This window comes from Sciurus vulgaris, assembly GCF_902686455.1.
Source record: "Sciurus vulgaris genome assembly, chromosome: 12".
Classification (NCBI taxonomy): domain Eukaryota; kingdom Metazoa; phylum Chordata; class Mammalia; order Rodentia; family Sciuridae; genus Sciurus; species Sciurus vulgaris.
Genome location: NC_136473.1, coordinates 3566522 through 3582768, shown reverse-complemented (window position 1 = coordinate 3582768; position 16247 = coordinate 3566522). Strand labels below are relative to the sequence as shown.

General features: G+C 37.5%; 1 protein-coding gene across 6 annotated transcripts in view; it reads left to right on the top strand.

Annotated features, from left to right (window-relative positions):
* LYST (lysosomal trafficking regulator) overlaps positions 1-16247 on the top strand; it is a 151348-nt gene that overhangs the window by 25601 nt on the left and 109500 nt on the right. For 4 of the 6 annotated variants that reach the window (XM_079106876.1, XM_079106880.1, XM_079106879.1 and 1 more), the window contains exons 3-5: positions 3358-3556; positions 12040-12130; positions 13957-16033. In XM_079106876.1, the coding sequence (XP_078963002.1) occupies positions 3365-3556; positions 12040-12130; positions 13957-16033 (2360 nt within the window). In that variant the 5' untranslated portion in view covers positions 3358-3364. Of the gene's footprint in view, positions 1-1176; positions 1387-2547; positions 2657-3357; positions 3557-12039; positions 12131-13956; positions 16034-16247 lie in introns of those variants that run through there. The other 2 variants (XM_079106877.1, XM_079106878.1) reach the window with 2 other exon arrangements.

Genomic DNA, 16247 nt, shown 5'->3' with positions numbered 1-16247 from the left:
CAAACATTACATCAATAAAGATATTTCTAATGTAAATAATACTATAAATCAAGTAGACCTAATTGACATATACAGAATATTTCACCCCAAAACAACTGAATTTGCCTTCTCAGAAGTTCATGGAACTTTTTTCAAAATAGACCACGTTCTAGGTCACAAAATAAGTGGTAGCAAATTAAAAAACTACAACAACAACAGAGAGAGAAAATCTTCAGCATCCTCTCAGATTATAAATCAACAGCAAGAAAAATAATAGAAACCACATAAACATGGATATTGAACAATACTCTTTTAAATGAAGAATGGATCATAGAAGAAATGAGATGAAATCAAGAAGTTTTTAGAAACAAATGAGAACAGAGATGCCTATTAAAATCTCTGGGACAGTACAAAAGCAGTCGAAGAGGAAAATTTGTAGTATTGAATGCCTACATTAAAAAAATAAGAGAGATACCCCTCCAAAAATATAAGCTTGTGTTTACTTCCTGGTTGCTTTTTGAAATTATGAGGATCAAGAAAGCACTAGCATCAAAACTTAGAGAATGAATGATGTTAGCAAGCTTTGAAAAAAAAACCTCAGGAACAATAGTGCAGCACGCTTTTTTTAAAATTAATTAATTAATTTTTTTAGAATTTTTTACAGACTGCATTTTGATTCATTGTACACAAATGGGGTACATCATTTCCTTTCTATGGTTGTGCACGATGTAGTTTCACACCATTCGTGTAATCATACATGTACATAGGGTCATGATGTCTGTCTCATTCCACCATTGTTCATACCCCCCCCCCCATTTTCCTCTGTGTAATCTAAAGTTCCTCCATTCTTCTCTCACCCCCACTCCCTGACCCCCATTATATACCATCATCCACTTATCAGGGAAAACATTCAACCTTAGGTTTTTAGCACTCTTTTTGTTGTTGTTCTTTTTAGATATACATGACAGTAGAGTGTATTTTGACATATTATACATACATGGAGTATAACTTATTTTAATTAGGATCCCATTCCTGTGGTTGTACTTGATGTAGAATTTCACTGGTTGCTTATTCATATATGAACATAGGAAGGTTCTGTCTGATTTTTCTACTCCCATCTTTCTCCCTTTCCCCCATTCCCCTTTGTCTAATGCAATGAATTTCTGTTCTTCCACCCTCCCACCCCACCCCACCGCCTTATTGTGTGTCACTATTCACATATCAGAGAACATTCAGCATTTGATTTTTGGGGATTGGCTTCTTTCACTTAGCATGATAGTCTCCAGGTCCATCCTAAAATCAGCACACAACAGTGATGCAGCCTCATCAATGTTTTCAGCAGCTCAGTTCATAATAGTGCAGCACTCTAAGAAAAGCTCCATCATTGGTGTCTTGATGGCTCAGAGGGTGAGAAGAAATCATGTCATAGTTTAATTGGCAGTGTTTTTTCTTTTCTTTTTAAAGTGGTACAGTAAGTAGCTATTATCCTAAAATCAGTAACCAATTAGGTAAAATGTGTTAATAAAGTTGGAGACATTTAGACTAAGTAAATTAGATTATTTGATTTATTGAACAATTTTACTTTATGAAAGTATAAAGAATTAATGCCTTGTATATAATAGAGATTATTGCTGCATTTTGGAATAATGAGTGATCTACTTATTTTATACTTTTTCCTACAGTTCAGTAACATTAAAAATAATAAGCTGGACATGGTGGCACATGTCTATAATCTTAGCTACTTGGGAGGCTGAGGCAGGAGGATCATGAGTTTAGGTTAGCCTCGGCAATTTAGTGAGGGCCTATCTCAAAATAGGCCCTGGAAATGTAGCTCAATGATGAAGTAAGCCTGGGTTCAATCCCTAGTAAAAAATAAAAATAAAAAAATAATTAATATTTATTTTATACATATATACAAACTTTATTTGTTATTATAATAATACTTAAAATTCAGATGGGAATCCAGGAATTAAACCATTAGGCCCTAGCACAAGCAGGAATCAAGGTAGTATAGGAATTTCTCTGGCCTCTCCCTTTTGTGTTTAGTCTGCTTCTCTTTGTATCTTGTTGGTTCATTGTTCCCATTTGGCTTCTTGTGAGCCTCAGCTACCACGGGTTCATTCATCTCTCTGTGACCTTTCAGCACATCAACTATGCCCTTTAATTCAAATTCCTAAGAGAGAGAGAAACCAATTTGCCCAATCCTCCTTTGCAAGCAACACTATACAAATAGGTCTTGGCGCAAGCATCTGTGTTGACTGCCCCTGAGTCAGGTGTGCTTCAGTTGGTGAGGGCCAGGGCTTGGCCCTGCCTCCTGACAGCTGGTGTAGTCACATGGCCTCTCAGCCTGGACTGTGGAATAGTCTTTCCCCCAAAGGCAGTGTGCATGTCATATCCTTTAACATCTCTAGGTTCAACAATTTTAGAGGTTACCAGATGTCTTAAAATTACTTTTATCCATAAGATAAAACTGTTTTATTTATTTTTGTTAACTAGGGATTGAACTCAGGGACACTATACTACTGAGCTACATCTCCAGCCCTTTTTATTTTTTTTATTTTGAGACAGGGTCTCACTAAGTTGCTGAGTCTAGCTTGGAACTTGCAATCCTCCTGCCTTAGCCTCCAAAAGTTGCCAGGAATTACACATATGGACCACCAGGCCTGGCAAGATAAAAGTATCTTGAAATTCTTTAGATATTTTGTTGCTTGTAATTTTCCTTTCTGAATATTTGTACACATTCTCTATGTGTTTTTCCCTTCTGCTGTCTGTTTTCCCTTACTGTTTTTCTTCATCTTAAAATGTCAAATTTCCATGCATTTGATTTGAATACGTACTAAGAAGTGAACTGGCATAATTTCAGTTACTGGAATTCTTTGACTTTTACTCATCTTATGGGAAATCTCCCCCACCCCCTGCCCAGCATTAACTGAGCTCTAGAGTTTCAGGAGGGTGGGCCAGTGGTTGTGGACTCTATTGAATGAAAATCAGTTTATATTTTTAAAAGATCTGTTTATCTATTTTAAAACGTGTAAAGCAAGAACAATTTTGCATAAATAATGGGTTTATTTTTATTCTGTTTAAGAAGAAAGTCGGAATCCACCTTAAGTGCCACTCACTCCTCACTAGCATTTTCTCTAAGTGTTGTCACTCAACCCCTTCTTGGTTGTGCTCAGGCATTTTAAACCTGGGACTTTGCCACGCAGTAATTTTTTAAGGAGTCCCTGAGATCAGAACAATGCCTACGAATATTATAGATTTAGGATCCAATGCCCAGCAATTTTAAGTAAAACTTCTGTTAAAAACAAAAAGACACATAGTTTTACAAGTCAGCGTGTAGTCATTTTTCTAACTCTTTTTGTAATGTTTACTTTTTAGCTTGGTCATGAGCACAGACAGTAACTCATTGGCACGTGAATTTCTAACCGACGTCAACCGGCTTTGCAATGCAGTGGTCCAGCGGGCAGAGGCCAGGGAGGAGGAGGAAGAGGAGACACACATGGCAACCCTTGGGCAGTATCTTGTCCATGGGCGAGGATTTCTGTTACTTACCAAGCTAAATTCTCTCATTGATCAGGTAACATTTTCCATCAGTATAACACAGTTGATTACCAATTGATATCTTCTGAGTTACATAGTTTCTGAGCGTCTCATGTCTCTAGTGGCCCCGTTTATGAACACATTACTTATTTGGATATTTTTCAAAATATCTGAAATATCTTAAGACTTTCAAATGACCTTTCTTTTGACATGGTTTCATATATATGTTTTTTATCCTAATAGCAGTGAGATTACTATGACTATGGGTAGGCATAAAAGATTACAATTCAGAAACATACAAATTCACATTTTCAATAAAGATGAAATGTGTTTTTGAAAGGTTAAATGGGGATGGTATTTCAGGAACTTGCTAATTCTGGAGTGAAAGCAGTGCATCCTTTTGTGTAAACCAGTAATTACTGAGTCCTTCAGTTTGTACTCCTCTAGTTTTTCATACATTGTTCTTTTTGCTTGAAGCAGGGCCATGTGTTTTTGCTGTTTCCTCGTTACAGAATTAACAGTTTCAAAGCTAGTTGGGGCTAGAAAGACATCTTCATTTAACCTTTTGTAGATGAGAGAACAAATCCAAAAGCACTAAGCAGCTCACTCAAAGTTAACTTGAAGCCAAATATGATTTATTAAATATTTCATTTTAGTAGGAAAAAATGTTATTTTATGAAAGAAAAGCTCTGCAATCTGCTTTCAGGGACCAACTGGTGTGCTCAGATAATATTTCAGTTACCTTGGATTTAAAACAGTAAGGTTTCTGTAGCATCAACGTGACATTGTTTAACATGTTGAATGTCACTGTCTTCACACATGTGCTTAGCCATCACTAAAAATTTCTTTGCTGTGAATGCATTTTACTAATAAATACTTGTATTGAATGAATGCAGAGATTTAAGATTGAGCAATGCCTGTTTTCACCGTAGGCTGAGCAGCCTACCGATGTGAACTCTGGAAGCATTTGTTCATTGGCATCCACCTGTCAAGGGGTTTTTCAGGACACTTGCAGTTTGAATGTATTTGTATTCTTCATGAATGTGATTTATTAAGTGTGTGATTGGATGTAATTTTATATATTTGTATGACTTTTCTGTAAACAGGTTTTAAAATCAGAAAAAAATTAGACCATATATAATAATTTTTTATTTTGAATTTTTGATTAAATGCATAGCATGCTCTGTTTATCTTTTTACCCCATATTTTTAAATATAGTGCTTTCTCTGTCTTTTTAAGATACCATATGAGTAACATCAGCAATATAAAATATACTCAGGAATAAATTTAATAAAATGTATGCAATACTTCTCCTTGGAATTCAATAAAATACTCTTGAGAGAAAATAAAGGAGTCCCAAGTAAATGATGAACTATATAATTTTCATATGTTGAAAGAATCAATAGTATAAATGCAATTCTCTGGTTGTCAGTGATGTTGAGCGCTTTTTCACAGGCTGGTGAACCATTTGTATACTTTCTTTTGTTGAAGAATCGTGCCATTTTTAAGGCCAGGTTTTTTGTTCATTATCTGTCGTAGAACTTCTTTATGTATTCTGGATACTAGTTTGTTGGGTTGCTAATAGTTCTAGTTAAGAAAGTATTTTATGATAAAGAGACTACCTTTTAGGTCATAATATATCTTATGTATTATTAAGTGAGTAAAATTTTTCAAGTTGTAACTGCAATAATATTTTTTTTCTATGGTAATTTTTTTAAATCCCTTTCTTTTACCTGAGTTACTTTTTGGAATATCTCATAGCAATGATAGCAGGAATAGTAGATGTTTTCTTTGGATTGAAAATATATATAGGGTTTACTGGGTTGGGGATGAAGCTCAGTGGTAGAGTATCTGCCTAGTGTTTCCAAGAAGGCTGCAGTTTAACTCCCTGTGCTGCACTAAATAAATAAATAAATAAATAAATAGAAAAAGAAAAAGGAAAAAGGGCTTAGTAACATTTGCGTATTCTGATTAAGAAATAAGAGAACGATCCTTTGAATCTATAAGATGTCATCATTTAAGATGAAATATAAACACAAAGCATACATTTCCAGAAAAACTTGTGCTTTTGAATTTGCTTCTCAACAGTGAGAGCACTTCTGGGACACTATGGGGAGGAGGCAAGGTAAGCCCTTGCCCACCCCTTCTAGTCCTTTTGCCTTATTAGTAGATATTTAATAGAAAGTCTAGACAGACTTGTTTGAAATATAATCAATATACATCAAATATAGTAAATGCACAGATATTAAGCATAGAGTTGCATGAATTTTGACAAATGCATATTCCTATGTAAATCAATGTTTAAACATTTCCATCACACTAGAAAGTGTAGACATGCCCTTTTTTTAGACATCATCTTCCTTTCACCTTCTGCAAGACAACCACTTGCTGATTTCTAGCATCTAAGTGTAGTTTTGCTTGTTCTAGAACTTGGCATCAGTGAAATCATGTGATGTGTACTCTTTCTTGTTTCTCTGAGATTCTTGTGTCCATGCTGCTGCATGAATCACTAGTTCACTACTTTTCGTATGTGATTAGTATTTGTTATATGGATATACCTCCATTTAGTTTACCATTCTCCTGTTTAACCACTTGAGTTGTGTGCATTTGGTTATTATAAATACATCTGCTGTGAATATTCTTGTAAAAATCTCTGTGTGGTGTGCTTTCATTTCTCATGGACAACTATCTAGTCATGCAATTGCTAGGTCAAAGGTTAGGTGTTGCTTAATTTTATAAGAAACTGTCAAACTATTTTCAGAGTAGTTGTACCATTTTTTATTCTCACCAGCAATACATGAGAATTCCAGTTCTATAGCCTAATATTTGATATTGCCAGTTTTCTTAGTGTTTGTTATTCTTAAATGAATATGAGATAGTAATCTCATTGTGGTTTTAATCTGCATTTCTCTGACAACTAATGATATTGAGCACTTTTTTATGTGCTTATTGGACAGGTGTATACAAAGTGTCACTCCTTACCCATGGGTGATACATCGCAAGACCCCCTTGTGGATACCTGAAACATGAATAGTACCAAACTTTCCCTACGCTGCTTTTTCCTATATTTAAATATTCGTGCTAAGGTGTAATTTATAAATTACACACAAGAAATTAACAGCGATAATAATGTAGTGGAGCAATTGTGATAATACACTGTGTTATTAAAATTGGTGAGTTGTTTATTTCTGGAATTAAGCATTAATATTTTCAAACTGTGGTTGCCTGTAACAAAAGTACAGGAAGTGAAACCACAGATAAGGGCAGACTGTTGTATCTTCTTTTATGAATATCCAAGCTTTGTGCCATTTTTAAGGTCTGATCATTTGATTATCATCCAGTCACAGTTCTTTTTGTGTTCTAGATACATGTCTTTGTTGGGTTCCAAATGGTTTTTGTGGCTTTTTTATTTCTTAACAGTGTCTTTAGAAAAGCAGATTTTTCTCGTTTATAGTTACTTTGTTGTGTGTCCTAGGAAATTATTGTCTTGCAACTCCAAAGTTGCAAGATATTCTTCTAGTTTTCTTTTTTTCCTAAAAGCTTTCTAGTTATTGCTTTTACCTTTAAGTTTGTGATCCAGGTTGAGTTAATATTTGTAGTGTGAGACAGGAGTTGTGGTTCCTTCCCACTCCTTCCATGTAGTTGCCCACTTGTTCCGGCACTCTTTCTTCTTATCAGCCTGCATTTCACAGTGGATATCTTTGGTGCCTTTGTTGAAAATCAGTTGACCATATCTGTATGGCCTCCTTCTGGACTTTCCTTTCTGTCTTACTGATCTTTCATCTCTTCTTTCCCCAATACCATACTATCTTGATTACTGTAACTTGTATAAAAGAGGTCTGGAAACTAGGTAGTGAAGCTCTCCAATTTTATTCTTGTTTTTCAAGAATGTTTTCTGTTCTATGTTCTTTACAGTTCCATACAAATTTTGGCCAGCTTTTCAATTCTACAAAGGTGCACATTCTTATTTCACTCAGGGTGATGTTGAGTCCATAAATCACTTTGGAAAGAATTGACGACAACGTTCAGTTCCATGAACTTGGTATAAATCTTGTTTATTTGGGTCTTCTCTAACTTCTCTGCAATATTTTATGGTTTTTGGTGTAGAGTTCTTACACATTCCTTGGTTAAATCTACTCAAAATATTTTATTCTTTTTTGATGCTGTCATAAATGACATTTAAATTTTTTATTTTCCTATTTTTTTGCTTATAGAAATACGACTACTTTTTGTATATTGACCTTGTGTCCTGTCCCTTTGCTAAATTCACTTACTAAATCATGAAATTTTTCTGTAGGTTCCTTAGAATTTTCTATGTAAATAGTCATATCATCTGTGGTTTAATGATAGTTTCACTTCTTTTTCAACTTTATTTTCTTGCCTTTTGTGCTGAATTTTAGTTCAAAGGCAGGTGGAAGAGGTGAAAGTGAACATCGTGGCCTTGGGTCTGACCTGGGGGAAAGCACGCAATTTCACCATTGAGTGTGATGTGGGTTCTTGGTGTTTCTTAGATACCTTTGATCAGAATGGGGAATCTCTTCCACCATAAAGTGGTTTCCATGTAATATTTGGTAACAGTGGTTTCTAATTTTTTCTATACCCTGATTGTAAATTTATAACTGCATTCCTACACAATAGATAGAAAATAACAATGATCTATTGCCAACAGTATATCAAAATTGGACTAGTATATATAACCATGTGATATAAATAGTAGTTCTTAAAATTTCAGGATTATATAATCTTCATTCCTATTCAAACTCTATGGACATGTGATAAAATTGGTTATTTTGCTGAGTAAAGTATGAAGTTTTACTGAAGGATGTTATACATTGATGAATAAAATTTAATTTAGACATTTTAATAGATTTATCTTCAGCTATTTTCTGTGTAAGATACTTAAATCTTCTTTATATGTTTGTACTATTATCTATATTAATGCCTAATTGACCCATCTGTAGTGATACAGAAAATAAATATAATAGAAAAATACAAGACTTTTAAAAGTGTGGCTACACAGTTCACTGTTCACTCAGCAGACCATTAAGTAGTCACTGTGGGCCAACAGAGATGAAAACAGAGGCTGTCTTTACCAAAGAGTGTTTAGCTTTTGAGGAGACAGGCAGATGGAGTGATAACAAAAGGGGGGAAGTGTTCAGGAAGTGCAGAGGACCATCTTCAGGAAGTGCTTCTTAGAGATCAGGCCTCCCAGTGTAAAGCAGGAGGAAGCCTAAGGACAAGGAACTACAAGTGCAGAGACATCAGAGCTGGAGCGAGAACAGTACATTCAGTGAACTGCAGGGGACTCCAAGTTGACAGCTCAGGCAGGGCTCAGCTAGAGTGGCTACCTTGGCTCCTTGTGATGTCAGCTGGGCACACATCTGGATTCGAAGTCAGCAGATTGACTGAGGGCTGTTGGATGGGGCTCTTGGCTAGGCTCCTTCTGTTCTCACCCATATGACTTCTCATCTCTCAGTAGACTCAGCTTCTTTACATGGTGGTGGAAGCATTCCAAGAGGGTGAGGGAGAAACTGCAAGAAGTCACATAACGTCACTTTGGTTTCTTTCTATGGGTCAAAGCAAATCATGAGACCAGTTCTGATTTAAGGATGGAGAAATAGACTCCATCCCTTGACAGAAGGAACTTCAGTTAGTTAGTGGCCATGTTTCATGTACATAGTGTCTTCTCTGGCTAATATTGGTAGGTCATATTTCTGTAGGTTGGACAGCCTAGAGATAACCAGGGAGTGGATCAGTGTGCGGCATGTGGGAAACTTCCACTTAACTGGAATGAGGATGCATCCTTTTCCCCTAGATACCATCCATGCCTTTTGCATATCCAAAGGATGTTGAGAGATAAAACTAGAGGTATTCTGAAACAGAGGACTGCAAGTTCTAGTCTCCCAGGGTGCCCACAAACAATAGGAAAAGATTTGATAATTTCCCAAAGGACAGAATTAAATGTGGGGTTTCTTTGGGATCAGAAAGGATAAATAAACCTGGGAATATACAATACCTAAAAAAAGTAATAGGTCTAGTGGATTAGGGAGCACTGCCTTCGTGATGAATAGAATAGTGTTAGAGATGATGGTAATTGAGTGTAAAATGAGAATTGTTTCCCCACTATTGTATTAGTCTGCCCGATGGTCTTGGGATCCTCTTCAGAACTACAGTTTCAGCAGAGGGCACGAAAACCAAAAATCTGCTCTTGCTACAATATCATCCCTTTGAAAGGCTCTTAGTTTCTAACAACTATCCACTTGATGAAGTGGGACCAACAGGCATGCAGATTTGAGGAGAGGAGCAGTTGTCTTGGTTTGGTGGGGAAGGAGAAGCTTCTCAGAATAGGTACTGCCAGGGCTGGACTTAGCTGCATGGGTTGGGGGGGGGCGGGGGGAGCCAGAGGTGTTCCAGACCTCTTGTGGCAGGAATGTCTGTTCCCACAGTCATGGTGATTTTGCCACTGTGCTGTTGTGGAGCAAGAGCTAAATTCCTAGGGCAACATGTCCTGCAGAGTTGCTTCACATGCATTTGAGGTTTGCAAGCTCGTTAGACTGCAACTGGTCCATCTGTTGAAGATAAAGAGCAGGTTAGGAGGACTTTCAGAAATGATGGACTAAACAGTGGTTTACTTTTTCCAAAGTTTACATTACCTCCCCTTCTTTGACTCTTTAGCCTGCTGTGATGGGTCTTGCCCCCTAGTCATGCCATTAAAGCTGCATTTGGGGCTGGGGATGTGGCTCAGTTGGTAGAGTGCTTGCCTTGCGAGCACAAGGCCCTGGGTTCAACCCCCAGCACCTAAAAAAACAAACAAAACAAAAAAAGAAAGAAAAAAAAAAACCTGTATTTGTTAAGGTCACCAGGGACCCTGCTGTTGCTAAATGCCTTTCAGCCATCATCTGACACAGTTCAAAAATAACAGCTTCGACCTTGCTGACTCTCCTTTCTTTTCCTGAACTGCTCTCTTCATTGGTTCCTCAGGTTCCACTTCTCTTTTGCCAGGCTGTTTCTTAATCTCTTCTGCTTCCTAATCTCTTAGGTTCTGCTCACCCCGAAGTCTTTAAAAACCTCCAGAGGGCTGGGGAGATAGCTCAGTCGGTAGAGTGCTTGCCTTGCAAGCACAAGGCCCTGGGTTCGATCCCCAGCACCGTAAATAAATAAATAAATAAATAAAAAACAACCTCCAGAGCTCAAGCCACATCAGGCTTCTTGCCATTCTGCACATTCTCTCTGGGAGACCTCACATATGTCCTTGACTTCCACCCCATGACTCCCAGGTGTTTTTGTGCATATCGATTTCTTAAGTTCTAGATATATGTAGTTTTTGTCTACTAAAATGCATTTGGATATTCCACAGGCATCTAAGACTCAAAAATTCTAAAAAGTGAATCCATCGTCTCTATCTGGACCCAATATCACTCGTAAATTTCCTGTCTTGGTGAATTCATTATCAGCCACCTGGTTGCTTACCAAAAACCTATGAGGAATCTTTAGACCTTTTCTCTTCCCACCCTTATGCTTCATAGTAAATCAACTGTGAGCAATTTTAGTCCTACCTTACACTTTCTCAAATATATCTCTACCGTTTCTGTTGTCAGAATACTTTAGATAGTCACCATCTCTCTCGGTGGACAAGACATTAACTGCTCCCCTTAACAAATCTGATTGTATCACCTGAACTCCTCCCCACAGGCTGGTGTAAGGAATAACTTCCAACTTGATTGGCCATTAAATCAGTCATTAAATCTTTGACCACCTGCAGCCCAGGGGGCCCAGGTGTCACTCTCAAGTTCCAGTCCTACTTCCATACTTGTAATAATGATTGCTCCTTTTTCTGAACTCCTAAACGGATCACCTATACCACACCTGGGGACTTACTTATACTCCATGCCTTCTGTCGTTCTTGTTTGTATGTATTTTGTGGACCAAATGAGGGACCTTCTCCAGGGCTTGGATCATTTACTCCAGAAAGGGTAAGACAGCAAGTCCTGTGGATATAAGTGTGCAGTCAATAAATATTTATCAGATTACCTTCACTAATAAATCTTTTTCTCTTTTATATATTATTTATTAATAGCATTAGTTTCTTTTAAAAAATTTTTTTTTCTGAGTTTCCCATTTAACTAACTGCATGAAGACTTAAAAATTTCCAGTAACTTCTTGTTATTATTTTGCTAATTAATAGGGCTTAACTTTTCATTTTCACCTAACAAATCTGTTTTTTCATTGGTAGGTGAGGAATTCTTGCAAGGTGCATGGTAGTAATAAGAGCTGTTTTTGGAAATAACAGCAAGAATGTGCTAAATACCAGCAAATACTCTCACATTCTTCTGTCATTGGAAGGGCCTATAAATGGAAAAGAATCACAGTTTTATTTAGACTTAAGATAGGTTAATTTGATTCCTTGCTTCTCATATGCAACTCTTCAGTAAAAAGGATTTTTTGATTCAATTTAAGACAAGGTATTAGGAAGGAAAGTATCTCTTGCCCTTAGAACACGAGGACTCTTGTTTCTGACAGGCATTGACGTGCCGAGAAGAACTCCTGACTCTGCTTCTGTCGCTGCTTCCGCTGGTGTGGAAGATCCCTGTTCAGGAGCAGCAGGCAGCAGGTATGAGTCCCCTCAGCCTGTCACGGCATCATCGACATTCCACTGGGAAAAAACTCCACAGAAAAGCTACTTCTGCCTGCAGGGTTGGTGCAGCTTCAGATTCTGCATATATCAATCATGATTTGTTGTATACTTAATATGAAAAATTCTTGGGCCGGGGTTGTGGCTCAGTGATAGAGCACTTGCCTAGCATGTGTGAGGCACTGGGTTCGATTCTCAGTACCACATATAAATGAATGAATAAAATAAAGGTTTATCAACATCTAAAAAAGTATTTAGGAAAAGAAACAGAAAAATTCTTTAGCAAGCACATTTTTATTCCTTCTAGTAATATAAAAACCCTGGTGTTTCTTAGGGGATTACTCAGTATAATGATGATTAGAAAATACATGAAGAAGCAGAGCACTTTTCAGAGAGAGTAAACCTAGGTACACCACTTCAGAAAAATGGACAGTGGGAAGTTTGAAGAAAGAAATTAAAGTTTCTTTGCTTAAAGATTGCTGTCTGCTACCAGTTCTCCAGAAATGACTTGCAATGTTTGCTTTAGTTTATCTAATGTTGTTTCTAAAGGATAAGTTTGAAATACTATTTTGTTTCAAAACTGTATAGAGTTATTATACTTAAAGCCAATAGATATTTTTATTTTCTGATTTAAAAAAAATATATATATATATATAAATACATGAAACTTTAAATGTTTCACTGGAAGAATTAGCAGTTTTCCCCTTTGACCGTTTCTGGGAAATGTGAATTGTGAAAGCTTGAGAATCTCTCAGGTTAAAAGAAAAAAGTCCATCTGTGTTATATTTTAATGCCTTGTATTTTTAGTAAATTTCTCAGATGGGCTCTTTTTAGGGAGTTATCTAAGGTCTTGTAATATTATTGATTTACTCTCTGCTCTTATTTTTTCTGAATTTTTAGAATTCAGAAATTGTTAGTCATGTAAGAAATTTGATTAGTGTCTTTTTAGGGACATTTTCTTCATTGCCTATATTTTTGCTTTGATGGAATTGGTCAGACTCCTTTTAATTTTTCCTCTCATTTGTTTGTTTCCCTCTCCTAAGTAAAGCACAGTTCTTTAATTTACAGATTTTTATTCACTCTAAATTGCAACTACATTTGTCACGTAGATCTTGTTACATATTGCAAAGGGAAAGATCGATTTAATTATATTTGTAGTAGGGAGGATTCATTCATTTTTCCAAGAAGTTGCCATTGAGTGCTGACCACAGGACAAGACCTCGGCTGGTAGGGACTGAGGATGAAACAGTGATGTTCACATCTTGTGCCTAGTTCAGTGCATGAGGCTCTTGAGAAATATTTTGAATTAAGAACTCTTAACCTCAGTCTTGATGAACATTTGATATATACTATATGATTTTGAACTAATTTTGGAAAAATATTGAAATTCTTAAAGGCTATAAACTAACTTCTCAAACTTCTTTTGAGAACATAATCTATCCCTGTGTCTTTAATTGTGACACTGCTGGAGGTTTGTAAAGTGGTGTGGACAGCAGCACTAACTACCAGATAGAGTCTCTTATGTTGCAGTTAAAGCACAATATATGGTTTTACATCCTAGTCTCCTTTTAGTTTCCAAATCAGTTGGTATCCTTTGAGCTAATGCCACCTGGTGTTTAGAATGAGAAGGATAAGTATGTGAAGAAGTAACTCAGAGATGGCCTAACTGAACAGCCCATAGCAAAATCATGCTGAGGCTAGCCTCCTGCGGTGAACGGTGGGTAAGTGGGAGGGTCATTGCCTGAACAAATAGAGTCTAACAAACATGCTGAAGTGTTCTGAATCTTCTTTCTTCCTTTCATTAGATTTTAATTTGCCATCGTCATCTGATATAATCCTGACCAAAGAAAAGAACTCAAGTTCACATAGATCTACTCAGGAAAAATTATGTTTAGAAGGAAGTGCCCCACCTGGTCAGGTTTCTACAAAAGTAAATTCTTTTCGAAAAAGCAAACGACATCGTAAAAGTACTCATCGCTATTCTATAAGAGAGGCTCGAAAGACACAGCTCTCCACCTCCGACTCAGAGGGCAACTCAGATGAGAAAAGCATAGCAGTGAGCAAGCACAGAAGGCTCCATGTGCTGCAGCGTTTCGTAACCCAGTCTCCCGAAGACCACCTTTCAGCTAAACTCAGCTCCTCTGCAACCAAAGAGCAGGTGTCTCCTGACACCATGGCTTTGAAAACCTCCACAGAGACTATTCCAAGGCAGGAGTCAAACGCAGACATTTTAAGTGAGCCAGCTGCCTTGTCTATTCTCAGTAACATGAATAACTCCCCATTTGACCTATGTCATGTTCTGTTGTCTTTACTGGAAAAAGTTTGTAAATTTGACATTACTTTGAATCATACTTCCGCCCTTGCCTCCAGTGTAGTGCCCACACTGACTGAATTCCTAGCAGGCTTTGGGGACTGCTGCAATCTAAGTGACAAGTTGGAGAGTCAAGTGGTTTCTGCAAGTTGGACTGAAGAACCTGTGGCTTTGGTTCAGCGAATGCTCTTTCGAACAGTGTTGCATCTCATGTCAGTAGATATTAGTGCTGCGGAGGTGATGCCAGAAAGTCTTAGAAAAAATTTAACTGAACTGCTTAGGGCAGCTTTAAAAATTAGAACTTGCTTAGAAAAGCAGCCTGATCCTTTTGCACCAAGACAAAAGAAAACACTACAGGAGATCCAGGAGGGCTTTCTGTTTTCACAGTTCCGTCACAGAGCCCTCCTGTTACCTGAGCTTCTGGAGGGAGTTCTGCGGATCCTGATCTGTTGTCTTCAGAGTGCAGCTTCCAATCCCTTCTACTTCAGTCAAGCCATGGACTTGGTTCAAGAATTCATTCAGCATCAAGGATTTAATCTGTTTGAAACAGCAGTTCTTCAAATGGAATGGCTAGTTTCAAGGGATGGTGTTCCTCCTGAGGCCTCAGAACATCTGACAGCCCTAATAAATAGTGTGATGAAAATCATGAACACTGTGAAAAAAGTAAAATCAGAGCAACTTCATCACTCAGTGTGTACAAGAAAAAGGCACAGACGCTGTGAGTATTCTCACTTTATGCATCATCACCGAGATCTCTCCGGACTTCTGGTTTCGGCTTTTAAAAACCAGCTCTCCAGAAACCCCTTTGAAGAGACTGCAGATGGAGATGTCCATTACCCTGAGCGCTGCTGTTGTATTGCAGTGTGTGCACATCAGTGCCTGCGCTTACTGCAGCAGGCTTCTCTGGGAAGCACCTGTGTCCAGATTCTGTCAGGCATTCACAGCGTTGGAATATGCTGTTGTATGGATCCCAAATCTGTAATCATCCCTTTGCTGCATGCTTTTAAATTGCCGGCACTGAAAAATTTTCAGCAACATATATTGAATATCCTTAACAAACTTATTTTGGATCAGTTAGGAGGTGCAGAGATATCACAGAAAATTAAAAAAGCAGCTTGCAACATTTGTACTGTTGACTCTGACCAACTGGTCAAGCTAGAAGAGACACTGCAGGGCAGCTTGTGTGATGCCCAACCTTCCTCAGGTTCACTCAGTCCATCTTACAGATTTCAAGGGATCCTGCCCAGCACTGGATCTGAAGACTTGCTGTGGAAATGGGATGCGTTAGAGGCTTATCAGAACTTTGTTTTTGAAGAAGACAGATTGCATAATATTCAGATTGCAAGTCACATTTGTAACTTAATCCAGAAAGGCAATGTAGTTATTCAGTGGAAATTGTATAATTACATATTTAACCCTGTGCTCCAGAGAGGAGTTGAACTAGCACATCATTGTCAACACCTCGACATCACTTCGGCTCGAACTCCTATGTGTAGCCACCTGAAACAGTGTCTGCCACAGGAAGTGCTTCAGGTTTATTTAAAAACTCTGCCTGTCCTGCTTAAATCCAGGTTTGTGTGTGTATACATATGCTGACATGTTTTCTTATGGATGCTTTTGAATGTGTGATAAAGTGTATGCATTTGAACTTCTATCCCTCATATCTCCAGGGTCTTATCAGTAGCCTAAACCATATTTACTGTTGTCTTTTCTGATTTAATTTTAGTTTCAACAAAAAAACTCCCACCTCTTGCCATATTTGAAACAGCTTATTTATTTATTTTG